Genomic DNA, 21,097 nt, shown 5'->3' on the forward strand with positions numbered 1-21,097 from the left:
CTCTAAATGGAAGGTGAGCATCTGGTCTCTAAATGGAAGGTGAGCATCCATTTATGTTTGTGGACATGGCCTTCTGCTCCATTTCCATGAGAAATACCTAGGGAATCCTGGGCCTGTGGTGGAGGTTCTCTAAGTGCCAAAGTCAGTAAGTCTCAAGAATATAATTAATAGTATTTTCTGCACATTACTATCTCAGGGTTACTTTTGCCCAAAAATGTGTAAAAACAAATATTAAGATTTTTATCCTTTACATTATCTTAATTAGGTCATCATACAAACCTTTTATTTTCCTCCCAATCATTGAATTTTTGTTTTATTCTCTTTAAATTGTTACCTGCTTTAGAGGCAAAAACTTAAAAAAAAATACACTACACAAATACTAACAGGTAACAGCAATTTATTTAAATGTAATTAGATTTCTTTAAGTAAATAATTTAAGTAAACAGTTTATATTACTTGTATAAATTATTTTACATCTCACCCTCAATCTTAAAAAAAATTTAGCTAGGTATGCAATTCAAAATTGACAGATTTTTTTAAAATAGGCAACTTAACATTTTATTGGACAAGTTAGGTAATATTCATTCTCAAATATTTTATCTTAGAAATCAACACACTTGACAATTGATATTCATAGTATCTATGAAAGTGACATTCTGAACGTGCTTTATACTTGCCAAAAATTTAGGAGAAAAAAATCTATTCTGGCCTTCAGCAGTAAAACTTAAAGATTAAAGAAATAAGATTAAATTTACTGGTTAAATTAACCAAAAAACTGAAACAGATTCATTTACTTGTTCTTTATCTTTCAGTATCTGATAATGAACAGATTTTAAGATGTTCAGAATCTGCTTCAGTATAGAAATAAGGCCAAACAGCTCTTGTGAAAGAATCATTAAAATATACAGAACAAACCTATCACTTACATTACTTTAAAAAATCACCAAATTCATAGTCCAAAAGAATACCAATCTTATTGGATTTTACTACTGACAGAAGTGGGCTTTTTTAGGACCTGATGCAGCATAACCACTCTATATATCATCCAATTGCCCCCAAATCAACCCAGAACTGAAGGTTGATCCTGCCAGGTCCTAAGAAGACCGTCTTGACACACACCCAATTTTCATTTAGGATCGTTTCCCACTTCTCCTTCCAGTAATGTCTGCCAGAACTACACTTCTGAGAGCCCAGGACAGCAGGGCAGAAATAAAATCTCCTTGGGTTGTAATAAACGTTTGGTTTTGTTCTTCCATTACACAGCTTTTTCTATCCTCGGAGACAGTAAGTTGAGGATGTGCTGTGTCAAGATCTAAAACCAAGGACAGGTGCGGTGGCTCACACATGTATTCCCAGCACTTTGGAAGGCTGAGGTGGGTGGATCATGAGGTCAGGAGATCAAGACCATCCTGGCTAACACGGTGAAACCCCATCTCTACCAAAAATACAAAAAATTAGCTGGGCCTGGTGGTGGGCACCAGTAGTCTCAGCTATTCAGGAGGGTGAGGCAGGAGAACTGCTTGAACCTAGGAGGCGGAGGTTGCAGCGAGCAGAGATCACGCCACTGCACACCAGCTTGGGTGACAGAGCGAGATTCCATCTCAAAAAAAGAAAAAAAAAAAAAGATCTAGAATTAAATCTACTTGAAATAGTTCTGTCTAAGCCAGAATATAGAGGAGGATGACTAAAATCCTATATATATATATTTTTTGGAGACGGAGTCTCACTCTGTCGCCTAGGCTGGAGTGCAGTGGCGCGATCTCGGCTCACTGCAAGCTCTGCCTCCCGGGTTTACGCCATTCTCCTGCCTCAGCCTCCTGAGAGGCTGGGACTACAGGCGCCCGCCACCACGCCTGGCTAATTTTTTGTATTTTTAGTAGAAACGGGGTTTCACCATGTTTGCCAGGATGGTCTCGATCTCCTGACAGCGTGATCCGCCTGCCTCGGCCTCCCAAAGTGCTGGGATTACAGGCGTGAGCCACCGCGCCAGGCCCTAAAACCATATTTTATATTTTGTTAATCTATATGAAAAGAGTTCAGAGTATTTTAGGTTTCAATACCTGTGGTGCACACTCTTAATACGTGTCAGCAATTCCAGGTTTGACTGCATAGAATTGCCCACTACCTCCCTCAGTAGATGTTTAAATGTAGAAACATAATCTGAAAATTTTACAAGGTTTTCACTTAGTTTTGCTAAAATGTCCATCTCTTCATCTTGTTTCAATTGTGAGAGTCAACTGTGCAACATGGGTACAATTATGCTCTCTTCATATGCAGAATTAATGTCATTGTTTTTACTACAGATACTTTCCATTTTTCACCTGAGACCACAGGCTAATTTCAAAAAGAATATTTACTTCTAATTATGTAGCTTCTGTTACATAGCTAGTATTGTCTTTGTTTACTTCATGTATATGCCAAAAAGACCTGATAACTTATGAAACATTCAACTGTTTACTTCAACAAACTGGCTCAATAAATTTAATAAACTCAATTATGTCAATTTTATAAAGTAAAATGAACAATAACTAAACAAAAATTGGATTAAATAGCATTCTCTAATTGAAACAAAATATAAAATATACTAAACATACAATACATGCACTATGAAATTATTCACATGTGAAAAATTATTTTGTGAACACCATTAAATATTATCAAAGTCACTTTCATAATCTCTGAGGGGATTATACAAAGAATGTTTTATGAAATTAGACGAAAAGAAAATTACATATTATGTCTATGGTGAGCAATAGGCAAACAAACAAACAACAAAAAATTAGAATTTGCACAAGATGATTCTAAGCCAGGAGCAATAACATTTTAGATAAATGAATTTAATACACAGCAGAGAAAATAGATTTGCTTTCAAAATCTTTGAAGTTTCTGGTTTGCTGGTAACTGATCAAAGCTTGTAAAATTATCTATTTCACTCTAATATTTTTCTTTTCTTCTCAAAGTAGGTACACAACCATAAACAAATACGATTACTTTCTCTATAAATCTGTTACACCTAAAGTTTATTTCATAGTGATATATTTGTATATTTAAATCCATGTAAAACAAAATTAAAGGTCTGTATGTGTTTAGCAGACCAGAGAAGTCATGTTCAACAGAAAAAAGTAGGATAAAATTTTGTAAATAGTTGTTCAGAATTCAGAAACATATAGCTCCACTATACTCATAATCTTTGTTACAACCATCATAATAACCTGTAGTTACAACAAAACAAAAATGTAAGTTATAGAAACCATATTCTCTAAATTATTTTAAGTTAAAGACCACTGACAAAGGGATCACTAGAGATGTTATTCCACTGTTACCCAACAGTATATTGTTACCTATAACCTTGGGTTAAGATGGGATAAATTATCATCAGTGGCAAGATACATATTCAGTGTAAAATAGCCTTAACACAGTAACAACAATTTTGGTTTATTAAAACAAATTAAGTTCACACGTTGTCATTAAAAAGGCATTTTGAAATTCACTGTATTTTAATAACCTTAATTTGCAAATGGTAAAGCAATTTCCTTCTAAAATTCAAATTGTTTCTCTTACTAAGCAGATTATCCTGATCACTTACCACACTCCTATCATCCTGTCACTTACGACACCGCTGTAAACTACTAAGTGGCCTTTCCACTTAGGATTTCTTCATGTATCTTAGATTTCAGTTTACTTAATCTTCCATGGGAAAGTATATAAATCTGTCCATCTAATAGAGAAGAACCTCTCATAACTCTGGTGCAGCAATCATTGACCATGTTTTCACATAAATTCTAGAAATGAAGACATAGCATCAAATGTAAGAATTAAATTACATCAATATTTGCTTTTGAAAAAATACTGAATCCTTTTAATATAAAAAAGTAGGTTCCTTTTAGAGAAAAGTGATCGAGACTGCTGACTAGAAGCAGCTAGACTGTGTAGTTCTCATAGAGAGGAATGCAAGGTATACACAAATACAGCACCTGCAACTGAAACATCCAGGTACTTGCATTGGGAATAATCAAAGAAACAACTTATGGAGAATGGAGTAAAGAAAGGCAGGACAGTGGGCCACCTGGGAACAACGTGGAGCCAAGGGAACCTCCCCACCCAGTAAAGCAGTGAGTGTATGTGTGACCCTGGGAACGCACAATTCTCCCACAGATCTTCGCAACCTTCAGGTGAGGAGATACTCTCATGGACCCACTTCACCAAGGCCTTCAGTTTAACACACAGAGCTACATGGAGTCTTAGCAGAGCAGCTACTCAGGCCTGTGCAAATTCAAGAGCTTTAGATACTGGCTTTCCAGGCTTCCAGAAAAAGCAGCTGCAACTTGAGCAAAGCAGGAGTTTACACCCCTGTACATACTCATAGGAAAGAGGCAGAATCCAGGGGGCTGAGTAGTGATGGTCTGTAGGACCCACTTCTACAATGCCTCACACAGTAAGACCTACTGGCTTAGATTCCAGCCAACCATTGGTAGCAGCACTGCACCTCCCTGGGATGGAGCTACCAGAAAGAGGAGTGGGTCACCATCTTTGCTGCTTGGGCAACTTAGCCATTCCAGCCTTCAGGCATTGAAGAGCCCAAGCTGACTGGGGGCAGAAAGGATCTCCTAGCACAGTACAGGTGCTCTAAAAAGACAAGACCAGACTGCCTGTTAAAGCAGGTCCCCAGTTTCATTCCTTCTCACTGGAAAGTACTTCCCAATGAGGGTCTCCAGCTACCACCACCAGCGCTCTTTGGTTGATGGAGTTTTGAAACCTCTTTGTGATATAGTTCCTAGAAGGAAGAGTGAGTTGCCATTTTTGCTGTTTGTGTGTTAGCTCTTCCAGCCTTCTGGCTTTGGAGAATCCAAATAAACTGGGGGTGGAAGTGGTACCTCTGAACAGCAGAGTTGTCCTACAAAAATGCGGTTAGACTGCTTTCTTGAGGGGGTCCCCAATCATGTTTTCCTCACTGGGTAAGACCTTCAACAGGGGCTTTCCAGCTACTTCCTACAGGTGCTTTTGGGTTGGAAACAGGTCTGTACCTCCCTGGGATGCAGCTCTCAGAGAAAAGGGCATGCTGCCATTGTTGCTGTTTTGCAGCATTCAGTGGTGATAACTTCCGGTACTGGAACATCTGAGGAGACTAGAAACTGCAGTGGACACCCAGCATACTGCAGCAGCCCTTCAGAAGTCATCAGACTGTTACGTGAGTACCTGTTCTCATATATTCTCATGAGGCAGGTTCTCCAGGCCTGGGCCACTAGCCAATCATTGCCAGAGCTATTGAGCCAGTAGCAACATAGCAACTCCCTGGACAGAGCCTCCAGGGGCCTCTGCAGTACAACTGTCCTTGCCACCCTCAGACTCATGAAAAATCCAAAACCCTAAGTGCCTTATTCACACCTCAAACAACCTGCAGTTTACCCAAGGAGAGGAGGCCAGTCCATCCTCCATGGGTCCCACAAACTACCCACTGCTCCTCACCAGACAGTGAACCCCTAACTTGGCCAAAAGTACAGATCCTCCATCCTGGGCTGGCTGCACTGAGTGATTGCTGACCTACATCTCTCTAAGATGCAGCCCCCAGAAGACAAGCAAAGAGATGGGGCAGCAAGCCAGCTCACATGGTACCCAGAGGATTTGGTGCAAGAGCATCTGTAGTAAAGTGTGGCCAGCGACGGCCATTTCTCCAGGCTCAACTTTCTCCCATAAGAGACTTCAGCCCTAGGGGAACTGTTGGGCCTAATTTCTGCAGGATGGTCTTGCAAATCAAAAGCAGCTGGTCCAACTGCGCACTCCTTGGACTGCTGGTCTCTCCCAGGGCCCCAGTCTGGCCACAGCTGCTCACAGGGCAGTCTCAGGTACCCTGGAAGCTCATACCACAGCATCTGCACTGGTGGGCCATGCCTGACCCATGAGAAGCTCCAGCAAGGCAGCCCCTATGACTGCACCAGCCCACGCTTCTTCCCCACACTCCAGCTTCCCCCGAGACCATAGCAACTCCCCATATTTCTTTGCTGGCAGATGTCTGCAAAGGCAGGTTTGGCTTTGCTTGCCCCACCAGCAAATGGAAATGCAATATGCCCCTGCCACCCCCAGCAACTGCCACTGTAGATGAAGCTTTGGTGGGCAGAGAGCCAGAAAACTCCACTCCTGCCTTTGTGCTAACACTGTGTGGAGAACAGGGTATCTTCCCACACTCTGAACAATCACTCCTTCTTGGGGGACACAGAGAAGGCATCAAAACCTTCGCTGGCCAGCATCTCCCCCTATACCAACACCACCTTTAAGTGCAACAGTACACAGTCTCCAGCAGGTATCCCCCACTCCCCTCCCAGCTGCTTTGCTCCTGCCAGTGAGGTGAATGCCAAAGACAGGCAGAAACCCCATATCCACTAGCACTCTGCTCCAGCTGTGGCACCTTGGTTCCACAGAATCGCAAACTCCAAATCTCAAGGAGCCAGAGAACACAGCTGGGGCTCAATACAAGTCCCCCGGAGTTAGAGTATGCAGCCTCTGAGTTGTGAGCTGGGCACTGCCCGCCCCCCACCACCACCAAAACAAAACAAAACTGCCAGGAACAAAGCCTGTTGGCTGCATCCATCTTATACCACAATCAAATACTCAAGACCATCAAATAGGATTACCAAAAAAAAAAAAAAAAAACAAAAAAACAAAAACCCATTCAAAGGTCAGCAACCTTAAAGATATGCCCACAAAGACAAGACAAAATCAGTGCAAAGATAAAAACACAAAAAGCCAGAGTGACTATTTTTATCCAAATGACCAAATTACGTTTCCAGCAAGGCTTAAGATGACAGAAGTAGAATTCAGAATATGGATAGAAACAAACTTCACTGAGTTACAAAAGTTAAGTTGCAACCCAATGCAAGGAAGGGAAAACATTGCAGGAACTGACAGAAAAAACAGCCAGTGTAGAGAAAAATGTGGCCAACCCGATAGAACTGGAAAACACAATACAAAACCTTTATCATGTAATCACAAATATTAACAACAGAAGAGGCCAAGCAGAGGAAAGAATCTCAAGAGCTTCAAGACTGACTTTCTGAAATAAGACAGACAAGAATAGTGAAAAAAGAAAAGAGGAATGAACAAAACCTCTAAGAAATATGGGATTATGTAAAGAAACCAAATCCATGATGCAAGAGATTGCCTGAAAGCGATGGGGAGAATGAAAACAACTCGAAATACATATTTCAGGATAACATCCACGAGAACTTCCCCAACCTAGAGAGGCCAATATTCAAATGCAGGAAACGTGGAGAACCCCAGTAAGATACCCCATGAGAAGGTCATCCTCAAGACACATAATCATGAGATTCTCCAAGGTCAAAATGAAAGAAAAAATATGTTAAAAGGCAGCTACAGAAAAATAGGACAGGTCACCTCTAAAAGAAGCCCATCAGAAAAACAACGAACCTTTCAGCTGAAATCCTACAAGTCAAAAGAGATTAGGGGCCAATATTCAACATTCTTAAAAAAAGAATTCCAACACAGAATTTCACATCTGACCAAGGTAAGCTTCAGAATTAAAAAATATATATGATCCTATTCAGATAAGCAAATGCTGAGAAAATCTGTTACCACAAGATCTGTCTTACAAGAGCTTCCGAAGAAAGCATTAAATAAGAAAGACTATTACCAGTCACTACAAAAGCACACTAAAGTATACAAACTGCAGACACTATAAGGCAACCACATAAACAAATGTGCAAAATAGCCAGCTAAGATTCTAATAACAGAATCAAATCCACACATATGAATACTAACCTTAAACATAAATGGGCTAAATAACCAAATTAAAACACAGATGGCAAGCTGAATAAAGAATCAAGATCTAACAGTATGCTTTAAGCAAGACAGCCATCTCAAATAAGCTCAAAATAAGGGGAAAAAGAAAAGTCTACCAAGCAAATAGAAAACAGGAAAAGCAGGGGTTGCAATCCTAGTTTCTGACAAAACAGACTTGAAATTAACATAGATTAAAAAAAAAAAAAAGAAGGGCATTACATAATAGCAAAGGGCTATATATGCACCCAACACATAAGCAACACATAGTTCTTAGAGACCCTCTAAGATGATAAATGTTCTTCCATCGTTATTACATTTATACTGCATTTGTTCAGTATTAAATTTCTGATGTTGAACACGGTATGAGGACTTGTTAAAGGCTTTTCCACGTTTTTAACACTTGTGGAGCTTCTCTCTAGTATGAATTCTCTTATGTCTGATGAGGTGTGAGAACCAGCTCGATGCTTTGCCACATTCTTCACATTTGTAGGGTTTTTCTCCAGTGTGAATTCTCTTATGATTAGTCAGGTCTGAGAAGCACTTGAAGGTCTTGCCACATTCTTCACATTTATAAGGTCTCTCTTCCATATGAATTCTCTTGTGGTTAAAAAGGGTGGAGGAGCGGGTAAAGGCTTTGCCACATTCTTCACAGATGTAGGGTTTCTCTCCAGTATGAATTCTCTTATGTTTACTAAGGGCCGAGAACCACTTAAAAGCTTTTCCACATTCATTACATTTGTAGGGTTTCTCTCCAGTATGAATTATCTTATGTTTAGCAAGGTCTGAGAACCACCTATAGGCTTTGTTACATTCTTCACATTTGTAGGGTTTCTCTCCAGTATGAATTCTCTTATGATTAGTAAGGTCTGAGAAGCACTTAAAGGCTTTGCCACATTCTTCACATTTGTAGGGTCTGTCTCCAGTATGATTTCTCTTGTGTTTAACAAGGGTTGAGGAGCAGGTAAAGGTTTTGCCACATCCTTCACATTTGTAAGGTTTCTCTCCAGTATGAACTCTCTTATGTTCAGTAAGGTTTGAAAACTTTTTAAAGGGTTTGCCACATTCTTCACATTTGTAGCATCTCTCTGCAGTATGAACTTTCTTATGTCTAGTAAAATCTGAGAACAACCTACAGTCTTTGCCACATTCTTCACACTTGTAGCATTTCTCTCTGCTAAAAATTTCCTTATTTTCCGTGAAGATTGAGCACAACTGGCAATCGCTGCCAAATTTATTACAATGACAGGTTTTGCTATGGGTAGTTGAAAAACATTGATGAAGGCCATTATAACTGCTTTTCTGCCCCTTGCAATTACCCACACTTTGGTTGTCTTTCTTTAAATGTAAATTATTAAGGTCACAGCTTCCATATTTTCTCAGAATCACTTTTTGAAATGAATCTTTTATGTCATGCTCCGGCAATATCTCTGCAGTGAAATGAAAAGAGCCAGCTGGAGAAAAAAAAAAAAATTCTCCCTCATTAGACTCAGGTGAATACACTTTACAAATATATAATTATACAAAGCACATTAACAAAATGACAATAAAATACCACAGGCTCTATATTCTTACAGACATATAAACCTACCAGAAATATACTGACCAAAATGCCTTTGCGAGAAGTCTAAGAACCAGTTAAGCATTTGCAGCATGCCAAGAGAGCAAATGCCAAGAACCACATAGAAGCGTTAATAAAAGTATTTCATATTTACCCAACACTGTCATTCTTCATCCTATGATGAGTCTAACTATAGACTCCAAACTCCTGTCTTCCCCCTCCAAAAATAAATAAAATAGTGGCGCATGTGTCCATGCTTCTGGCTTATTGAGACCTTACCAAAGACTAATTTCTATATTCCATGACAGTGTTGAAAGGAAAGGTGGTATATACTGACAGTTTCAGACAGATGAGACCAAAGGTAAATGACTGTTACAAGAGATGAAAGACTTCAGTATCATAGACAGACAATGGGTATAGCAAGTGACTACAGGATCTCAGTAAGAAACACAGGGAATGGCCAGGAGTGGTGGCTCACACCTGTAATCCCAGCACTTTGGGAGGCTGAGGCAGGAAGACCACCTGAGGTCAGAAGTTCAAGACCAGGCAGGCCAACATGGTGAAACCTCGTCTCAACTAAAAATACAAAAATAAGTAGGGCGTGGTGGCAGGCGCCCATAATTCCAGCTACTTGGGAGGCTGAGGCAGAAGAAAGGAGAATCGCTTGAACTCAGGAGGTGGAGGTTGCAATGAGCCAAGCTCGTAACATTGCACTCTAGTCTGGGCAACAGGAGTAACACTCAAAACAAAACAAAACAACAACAACAACAAAAGAAACAAAACAAAACAAAAAAACATGGGGAATCTTTTTAAACTAAAAAACACACAAGCCCAGAGAAAACATTCATAGAACGGGCTTGAGAGACTCCAAAAATCTCTAGCCTAAAAAACTGGTATCATATTCCCCCAGACAAAAGTCACTTAATACAGATTTTGACATGTGGCTTTTTATTGTACAAATTGCAACCTAACATTACAACATATACAAAATATCAAGATAATATGGCTCAAAGATAAAAATGAATATCCAGAAATCATTTATTTAAAAAAGGAGATGTAAAAATTACATGAAACAATTTGAATTAAAGTCTAGATCTACTTTTTAAAAGAAAAAAAAAATCACCCTAGAAAATCACAATTACATCTCAATGATGCTCAATGAGTAAAATGGAAAAAAAAAAACCCACCAAAATGAAATAACAAAAATGAAACCAACAAAAAGATAAAAAGCACAGAAAGATAAAAAAAAATTGTGTAGAACTACAAAAAAAGACTAATATGCACTTCAACATTAGTAAAAAATATAAGAAAATCAAGAAGCTCGGCAAATTTCAACTAAGATTAACACAAAGAGATTTCTAACAAGACACAACATAAACAATGATTTAAAAGTTGCAGACAAGAAGAGAATCTAGAATTCAGGAAGAAAAAAGAGATGTGTTATTTATATGCATGCTTCTGCCAGATTATGAGTAAATTTAAGAACACAAATTTTTCAGGCAAGAAGGGAGTAGGATGACATCGTTAAAGCACTGCCAAAAAAAAAAAAAAAAAGTCCAAGCAAGAAACTTATCCAGCAAAAGTATTCTTCAAAATGAAAAGAAAAAAAAAATCTAACTGTATCATTATATCAAGATCTGTATCAAGATCTAACTATATGTCTTCAAGAGACTCATTTCAGATCTAATTAAAAAAAAATGACTGAAAATGGCAGGATGAAAAATACAATTTATTCAAGTGTTAACCAAATGAGAGGAAAAGAGGCAACAATTTATTAAGTTGAAAACTGTCATATTTCATATAATTTACTTTAAGTCAAAATTCACAAGAGACAAAGTAGGACATTCAATTATAGTAAGAGGGTTCATTCACTGAGAACCTATAAATACAAGACAGTTTTCCCAAACACATAAAGCAAACATTGACGGAACTGAAGCAAAAACAGACAGCAATATAATAATGGAAGGATACATCAACATCCCACTTTCAGTAATAAATAGAGCAAGACAGAATATCAATGAGGGAACAAAAAACTTGAATGCACTATAAAATAATTACACCTAACAAATGTATACAGACAGCAGAATACACATCTTTTCAATATCTCATGAAACATTTTTCTAGATGGATGACCTGTGACATCAAAAAAGAAGTCTTAACATTTTTTTTTAATTGAAATTTTACAGACTATTATTTATGGTCCAAATGGAAGGAAACTAGAAATCAATAGCAGAAGAAAAGCTGAAAAATTCAAAAAACATAAAAATAAAACAACACTTTCTCTCCCCCCACTCCCGCCCCGCCCAGATGGAGGATTGCTCTGTCACCAGGCTGGAGTGCAGTGGCACAATCTCGGCTCACTGCAACCTCCACCTCCTGTGTTCATGTGATACCCCTGCCTTAGCCTCCCCTCCCGAGTAGCTGGGACTACAGGCATGCACCACCACGCGCCCAGCTAATTTTTTGTATTTTAGTAGAGACAAAGTTTCACCATGTTGACCAGGATGGACTTGATCTCCTGACCTCATGATGTGACCACCTCAGCCTCCCAAAGCGCTGGGATGACAGACATGAGCCACTGGACCCAGCCAGCAACACTTTTAAGCATGCTCTTTTTCAAGGGTTGGAAGACGTAATATTGTGAAGATGTCCATGCTGCTTAAAGTGGCCCACACATTCAACACACCCCTTTTCAATTTTTAATTTTACTTTTCCAAAAAGAAAAACAAAACCCCACAAAATTACGTAAGATCTCAAGGGACACAATCTTTAAAAGCCTGACAATCTTTTTTTTTTTTTTTTTTTTTTTTTTTGAGACGGAGTCTCGCTCTGTCACCCAGGCTGGAGTGCAGTGGCCGGATCTCAGCTCACTGCAAGCTCCGCCTCCCGGGTTCCCGCCATTCTCCTGCCTCAGCCTCCCGAGTAGCTGGGACTACAGGCGCCTGCCACCTCGCCCGGCTAAGTTTTAATGTATTTTTAGTAGAGACGGGGTTTCACTGTGTTAGCCAGGATGGTCTCGATCTCCTGACCTCGTGATCCGCCCGTCTCGGCCTCCCAAAGTGCTGGGATTACAGGCTTGAGCCACCTCGCCCGGCCAAGCCTGACAATCTTTAAAAAGAAGAAAAATATTGGAAGCATTATGCTTAACAATTTCCAAACACAAAATAAACCTACAGTAATCAAAGCACTTTGGTACTGGTATAAAGGTAGAACACCAAAGTAATGAAACAAAATGCAGCACAGATATAAACTCTTGAATATATGGTCAAATGAGTTATTTGTACACCATATTGAAGCATTATACACAAAAGAAAATAGGTAAAAGCAATTTAAACTTTCCTTACCAAATGAATGGATAATTTAAAATACAAAAAAGGGAATATTAATCAGCTTTTAAAAAGCAGGAGACCTTCTAATACCTATTATAAAGACAAATTTTGAAGACAACACGCTAAATAAGCCAGCTACACACACACAAATACTGTATGAATCTACTTACATGGAATCCTTAAAAATAGAAAATAGAATGATGTTTGTAAAGGGTCAGACAACAGGAAAAATAAGTAGTGGATTCATGTGTATAGCATATTTCTTTTACAAAATAAAATGTTCTAAAGATATGTTGCTAAAAATGTCAATATACTTAAAGCTGAACTATGTAATTGAAAATATTAAAGAGTATAAAATATTGTTTTTTTAACTTTTACGTTTCAGACAGAGTTCTGCTCTTGAAGACCAGGCTGGACTGCAGTGATGCCATCTCAGCTCACTGCAACCTCCGCCTCCCAGGTTCAAGCGATTCTCCTGCCTCAGCCACTGCAGGAGCTGGGATTATAGGTGCACACCACTACACCTGGCTAATTTTATATTTTTACTACAGATGGGGTTTTGCCATGTTGGCCAGGCTGGTCTTGAACTTCTGACCTCAGGTGATCTGCCTGCCTTCACCTCCCAAAGTGCAGGGATTACAGCTGTGAGCCACCATGCTCGGCCCTTGTATTTCTTACAATTAAGAATATAAAACAATCATTGACTACTAACAACAACAACAACAAAAAGCAAATATACAAGTCATAAAATACAGGTAATATTTACACAGGCAAACACACACAGAAATAATTATATTGGCAACATATGTATGACTGATTAACATGACTTTTGTCCAAACATTGGTTTAATGTGTACAGAGTTGAAATATTGGCATACAAAATTTTAATACATAAATAAAAACTAAAAACACAATTAATTAATGTGACATAGCCTACTGTAAAACATGAGCCACTAAGATAGAAAATAGTGGAACAAAATTTAACAAAAAAATTAACCAAAAAATATTGAATCAACATAGTGTACTACTAAAAAATAATTATTCTAGATAGCCATGCATTTTAACTGTGACTGCACATTTATAAAGAGCACATATTTTGGTATTTTTGTTCAATTTCAACTTTTCCTATAGGTTCAGAAGCCACATGTTTAGGTTTGTTACATGGGTACATTATGTATTGCTAAGGTTTTGGATACTGCTACTACTACTCAGGTGGACAGCACAGTACCCCATAGGTACCTTTTCAGGCCTTGTCTCTTTCCTCCCTTCCTCCTCTAGTGGTTCCCAGTGTCTACTGTTTTCATTTTTTATATCCATGTATACTCAATATTTGGCTCTCACTTATAAGTAAGAACATACAGTATTTGGCTTTCTGTTTTTCTCCATTAATTTACTTAAGATAATGGCTTTCAGCTGCATCAATGTTGCTACAAAGAACATAATTTTTTTTGGCTGTGTAGTATTTCACTGTGTATAGGTACCAAATATTCTTTATCCAATCCACCAGTGATGGGCAACTAGATTATTTCATGTCATTGTTATTAAAGACAATAAAGTTTGAATCACTAGTATACAGTGAAAGCAATAACATTTTATGGAAAATGCATTATAATCATTCATAAAAAGCTTTGATATGAATAGGCACTTAAATAATACTGGACATACTTATTATGTCATTAATGTATAGCTGCTATTTTTGCACAAAATGTAAAGGTAAGACGACCTCTGGAAGCAAAGTATTACATTACTAAATAATATAAACAACACAAATACAGTACAATATTGTATGAAATAAAATAAACAATTAGAAATAAATTTATATAATCAATAGACAAAGTTTGAGAAAAGTTGATGAAAATGCTAGTAACTTTTTGTACACAGTAAACTTACACATATAAATCAAAGATTATAATATATGGTGTGCCTGTTAATTATCTAGTTCACGTTTTATATAACACATACATTTGAGCACATTACCTCAGAACTTGTGAAATTACAGGCATAGTTGTTATACAGCAAATCAGAAAGAAAAACATATACGACAACCCTAGTAGTCTTCATAGTAAAGAAGATTATAAATTATTTATAAATTGTAAGTAAGTTATTAAGAAATAGGTAAACTAGCCGGGCGAGGTGGCGGGCGCCTGTAGTCCCAGCTACTCGGGAGGCTGAGGCAGGAGAATGGCGGGAACCCGGGAGGCGGAGCTTGCAGTGAGCTGAGATCCGGCCACTGCACTCCAGCCTGGGCTACAGAGCCAGACTCCATCTCAAAAACAAACAAACAAACAAACAAACAAAAAACCAAAGAAATAGGTAACAATTTGGAATTTATTATATGCTGGAGAGTGTTCTAAGTAACCTATGGTATTAGTATTTTTTGGAATTCTGTGAGGTAAGTAGACAAAATCAACTATTCCACAGTAGAGGCATCTGTCATATAGAATTTACATTTCTAAGCTTAGTTCCTACTAAGAAAAATATACTTTTGAAGTGAAATAGATGTTTAGATTTTCTTGTACTTAATCAGATGCTTTGTGCTCTGATAAAAGTTCTCACTTTCAATTTCTGTATGATCAACTGACTGGAAATTATAAAGCAGAAAACGTATGACGTCTGTCCCGGGCCTCTCTCAAATCTCTTAACCAAATCTCAATGTCTCCCTACTCCTCTCACAGATGTCTAACATAACGCACAGATTTTTAAAAACAGCTTAAAAAGTAGTGGTCTTCAAAAATTTGCACAAATTTTCCAGATCCCTCAAAGCAATAGAAGAACAGTTAGATTATTCAGATCCTTACAGCATAAAAAGGAGTTGTCTCTCACTGTGAATGCACCAGCAGATTAAATGGATAAAAGACTTAAAGAATTTAAAAGCTTAATAAGCATACATCAAAAAATTGTCCTCCATGACAGTAAGAGGCTTCTCAAGAATCAATTCCATTAGAGAACAGCCTCCCAATCCACATTTTAAACTCTGGGTTTCTCCTTCACCTTTGGACCTTTCACATGTGTTATCTGCTAAATCATTCAGACCTATTTGAGTGTATGGCTATTCTTTTCACTCGCTTCCTAGTCCAGTAATATTTTCTATGCTGCAGAAGGTAACCAGGTCTAGCTTAAAGACTTTGCAACACAACTTTTCTATCCTTCAACAGCAATTGGTCTAAGTAAAACACAATCAACTCCCAGTATTATCCTCAGGAGAAATCTAAAACAATGGATCTGTTTAAAGTTCTGATAAATAGGCCAGACACAGTGGCTCACACCTGTAATCCCAGCACTGTGGGAGGCTGAGGCAGGTGGATCACGAGGTCAGGAGATCAAGACCATTCTGGCTCACATGTGAAACCCCATCTCTACTAAAAATACAAAAAATGAGCTGGGTGTGGTTGCGGGCGCCTGTAGTCCCAGCTACTACTGGCGAGAATCTGGGAGGTGGAGCTTGCAGTGAGCTGAGATCAGGCCACTGCACTCCAGCCTGGGCGACAGCGAGACTCCATCTCAAAAAAAAAAATAAAATAAATTAAAATTTTTAAAAAAGTTCTGATTAATAGTCTCTCTCCCTTAATATGAAAATGATGGAGTAATGAGAATTAGTCTGTATCTGCTAGAAGAAAGGCAAATGTTGTTATAATACTAGAGGAATTGCCATGCCACAGTCATCTAGGGAAGCAAAAGATTATAGAATCTGAAAAGAAAATGAGGAAAAATCTCTTTAACTTAGAAATTACACACAAAAGTCCAAAGACATAACTGAGAACATGTTTGTGAAGCACTAAAAAAATCTATAGCCTGGCTCATTGCCATAGCCATTCTTTAAGCAAGTCTTTAAATATTAGATTAGATGGCTGTTTTTAAGTTTCCAAATTTCATAAAAGCACATGACATAAAAGAAAAAAACAGGAAACATACCCCACTTGAAGAAATAAATTTCCAAAACTCAATCCTTAAGAAAAGAAGATCTTTGCATTATCTGACCAACATGTCAAAATAATGATACTAAATATGCTCAATAACAAAAATAGAACACAGACAAAAAAAAGAACCCAGTAGAAATTGTAGAACAGGATGGGGCGACCAAGATGGCCGAATAGGAACAGCTCCAGCCTCCAGCTCCCAGCGTGAGTGACACAGAGGACAGATGATTTCTGCATTTTCAACTGAGGTACCGGGTTCATCTCACTGGGGCATTTCGGACAGTCGGAGCTATTCAGCGGGTACAGCCCAACCAGTGAGAGCTGAAGCAGGGCAAGGCATCGCCTCATCTGGGAAGCGCAAGGGGGAAAGGAATTCCTTTTCCTAGCCAAGGGAAACTGAGACACACAACACCTAGAAAATCGGGTAACTCCCACCCCAGTACTGCACTTTACCAAGGGTCTTAGCAAACGGCACACCAGAAGATTATATCTCACACCTGGCCCGGAAGGTCCCATGCCCACGGAGTCTCCCTCATTGCTAGCACAACAGTCTGAGATCTAACTGCAAGGTGGCAGGGAGGTTGGGGGAGGGGCGCCCATCATTGCAGAGGCTTAAGTAGGTAAACAAAGGCACCTGGAAGCTTGAATTGAGTGGAGCCCACCGCAGTTCAAGGAGGCCTGCCTGCCTCTGTACACTCCACCTCTGGGGACAGGGCATAGCTAAACAAAAAGCTGCAGAAACCTCTGCAGAGGCAAATGTCCCAGTCTGACAGCTTTGAAGAGAGCAGTGGTTCTCCCAGCATGGAGGCTGAGATCTGAGAATGGACAGATCCTGATCCCTGAGCAGCCAAACTTGGAAACATCCCCCAATAGGTGTAGACCGACACCTCACACCTCACACGGTGAGGTACACCCCTGAGACGAAGCTTCCAGAGCAAGAATCAGACAGCAACACTCGCTGTTCAGCATTATGTAGCCTCCGCTGCTGATACCCAGGCAAACAGGGTCTGGAGTGGACCTCAAGCAAACTCCAACATACCTGCAGCTGAGGGTCCTCACTGTTAGAAGGAAAACTAACAAACAGAAAGGACACCCACACCAAAACCCCATCAGTACATCACCACCATCAAAGACCAAAGGCAGATAAAACCACAAAGATGGGGAAAAAGCAGGGCAGAAAAGTTGGAAATTCAAAAAATCAGAGTGCATCTCCCCCTCCAAAGCAACGCAGCTCATCACCAGCAACGGAACAAAGCTGGACGGAGAATGACTTTGACGAGTCGAGAGAAGAAGGCTTCAGTCGATCAAACTTCTCAGAGCTAAAGGAAGAACTACGTACCCAGCACAAAGAAACTAAAAACCTTGAAAAAAGAATAGATGAATGGATAACTAGAATAATCAATGCAGAGAAGACCATAAAAGAACTGATAGAGATGAAAAGCATGACATGAGAACTACATGACAATGGCCGGGCGTGGTGGCTCAAGCCTGTAATCCCAGCACTTTGGGAGGCCGAGACGGGCGGATCACTAGGTCAGGAGATCGAGACCATCCTGGCTAACATGGCGAAACCCCGTCTCTACTAAAAAAAAACACAAAAAATTAGCCAGGCGAGGTGGCGGCGCCTGTGGTCCCAGCTACTCGGGAGGCTGAGGCAGGAGAATGGCGGGAACCCAGGAGGCGGAGCTTGCAGTGAGCTGAGATCTGGCCACTGCACTCCAGCCTGGGTGACAGAGCGAGACTCCGTCCCAAAAAAAAAAAAAAAAAAAAAAAAAAGAAAATATAAAAAAAAGAGAACTACATGACAAATGCACAAGCTTCAGTAACCAACTAGATCAACTGGAAGAAAGAGTATCAGTGATTGAAGATCAAATGAATGAAATGCGAGAAGAGAAGTGTAGAGAAAAAAGTGAAAAGAAATGAACAAAGCCTCCGAGAAATATGGGATTATCTGAAAAGACCAAATATACGTCTGACTGGTGTGCCTGAAAGTGACGAGGAAAATGGAACCAAGTTGGAAAACACTCTGCAGGATATCATCCAGGAGAACTTCCCCAACCTAGTAAGGCAGGCCAACATTCAAATTCAGGAAATACAGAGAACGCCACAAAGATACTCCTCGAGAAGAGCAACTCCAAGACACATAATTGCCAGATTCACCAAAGTTGAAATGAAGGAAAAATGTTAAGGGCAGCCAGAGAAAAAGGTCGGGTTACCCACAAAGGGAAGCCCATCAGACTAACAGCAGATCTCTCGGCAGAAACTCTCCAAGCCAGAAGAGAGTGGAGGCTAATATTCAACATTCTTAAAGAAAAGAATTCTCAACCCAGAATTTCATATCCAGCCAAACTAAGTTTCATAAGTGGAGGAGAAATAAAATCCTTTTCAGACAAGCAAATGCTTACAGATTTTGTCACCACCAGGCCTGCCCTATAAGAGATCCTGAAGGAAGCACTAAATATGGAAAGGAACAACCGGTACCAGCCATTGCAAAAACATGCCAAAATGTAAAGTCCATCGATGCTAGGAAGAAACTGCATCAATTAACGAGCAAAATAACCAGTTAATATCTAATGACAGGATCAAGTTCACACATAACAATATTAACCTTAAATGTAAATGGACTAAACGGTCCAATAAAAGACACAGACTGGCAAATTGGATAAAGAGCCAAGACCCATCAGTTTGCTGTATTCAGGAGACCCGTCTCACATGCAGAGACACACATAGGCTCAAAATAAAGGGATGGAGGAAGATCTACCAAGCAAATGGAAAACAAAAAAAAAGCAGGGGTTGCAATCCTAGTCTCTGATAAAACAGACTTTAAACCATCAAAGATCAAAACAGACAAAGAAAGCCATTAAACTCATCAGGAAGAGCTAACTATCCTAATTATATATGCACCCAATACAGGAGCACCCAGATTCATAAAACAGGTCCTTAGAGACTTACAAAGAAACTTAGACTCCCATACAATAATAATGGGAGACTTTAACACCCCACTGTCAACATTAGACAGATTAACGAGACAGAAAGTTAACAAAAATATCCAGGAATTGAACTCAACTCTGCACCAAATGGACCTAATAGACATCTACAGAACTCTCCACCCCAAATCAATAGAATATACATTCTTCTCAGCACCACATCGCACTTATTCCAAAATCGACCACATAGTTGGAAGCACTCCTCAGCAAATGTACAAGAACAGAAATTATAACAAACTGTCTCTCAGACCACAGTGCAATCAAACTAGAACTCAGGACTAAGAAACTCAATCAAAACAGCTCAACTATATGGAAACTGAACAACCTGCTCCTGAATGACTACTGGGTACATAAAGAAATGATGGCAGAAATAAAGATGTTCTTTGAAACCAATGAGAACAAAGATACAACATATAAGAATCTCTGGGACACATTTAAAGCAGTGTGTACAGGGAAATTTATAGCACTAAATACACACAAGAGAAAGCAGGAAAGATGTAAAATTGACACCCTAACATCACAATTAAAAGAACTTCGCAACTTCAGCACAGTCTCAGGATACAAAATCAATGTGCAAAAATCACAAGCATTCTTATACACCAGTAACAGACAAACAGCCAAATCATGAATGAACTCCCATTCACAATAGCTTCAAAGAGAATAAAATATCTAGGAATCCAGCTTACACGGGATGCAAAGGACCTCTTTAAGGAGAACTACAAACCACTGCTCAGTGAAATAAAAGAGGACACAAACACATGGAAGAACATACCATGCTCATGGATAGGAAGAATCAATATTGTGAAAATGGCCATACTGCCCAAGGTAATTTATAGATTCAATGCCATCCCCATTATGCTACCAATGACTTTCTTCACAGAATTGGAAAAAACTGCTTTAAAGTTCATATGGAACAAAAAAAAGACCCCACATTGCCAAGGGAATCCTAAGCCAAAAGAACAAAGCTGGAGGCATCACGCTACCTGACTTCAAACTATACTACAAGGCTACAGTAACCAAAACAGCATGGTGCTGGTACCAAAACAGAGATATAGACCAATGGAACACAACAGAGCCCTCAGAAATAACACCACACATCTACAGCCATCTGATCTTTGACAAACCTGACGAAAACAAGAAATAGGGAGAGGATTCCCTATTTAATAAATGGTGCTGGGAAAATTGGCTAGCCGTAAGTAGAAAGCTGAAACTGGATCCTTTCCTTACTCCTTATACGAAAATTAATTCAAGATGGATTAGAGACTTAAATGTTAGACCTAAAACCATAAAAACCCCAGAAGAAAACCTAGGTAATACCATTCAGGACATAGTCATGGGCAAGAACTTCATATCTAAAACACCAAAAGCAACGGCAACAAAAGCCAAAATTGACAAATGGGATCTAATTAAATTAAAGAGCTTCTGCACAGCAAAAGAAACTACCATCAGAGTGAACAGGCAACCTACAGAATGGGAGAAAATTTTTGCAATCTACTCGTCTGACAAAGGGCTA

General features: G+C 39.2%; 1 protein-coding gene, 1 long non-coding RNA gene and 1 pseudogene across 10 annotated transcripts in view; all 3 read right to left on the minus strand.

Annotated features, from left to right (window-relative positions):
- Positions 1-380: 380 nt before the first annotated feature.
- On the minus strand, positions 381-1,346 carry LOC112429216 (tripartite motif-containing protein 60-like; annotated as a pseudogene).
- LOC105495923 (zinc finger protein 736) overlaps positions 381-21,097 on the minus strand; it is a 59,711-nt gene continuing 38,994 nt past the window's right edge. For all 9 annotated transcript variants that reach the window (XM_071095240.1, XM_071095239.1, XM_071095236.1 and 6 more), the window contains one exon: positions 381-9,245. In XM_071095240.1, the coding sequence (XP_070951341.1) occupies positions 8,188-9,245 (1,058 nt within the window). In that variant the 3' untranslated portion in view covers positions 381-8,187. The remainder of the gene's footprint in view (positions 9,246-21,097) is intronic.
- Positions 11,061-14,940, minus strand: LOC139362887 (uncharacterized). The gene is made up of 2 exons (XR_011622436.1): positions 12,453-14,940; positions 11,061-12,129 (listed from the first exon to the last, which is right to left on the minus strand). It is a non-coding gene; the product is annotated as an uncharacterized lncRNA (long non-coding RNA).

Source organism: Macaca nemestrina, chromosome 4 (assembly GCF_043159975.1).
Source record: "Macaca nemestrina isolate mMacNem1 chromosome 4, mMacNem.hap1, whole genome shotgun sequence".
NCBI classification, from domain to species: domain Eukaryota; kingdom Metazoa; phylum Chordata; class Mammalia; order Primates; family Cercopithecidae; genus Macaca; species Macaca nemestrina.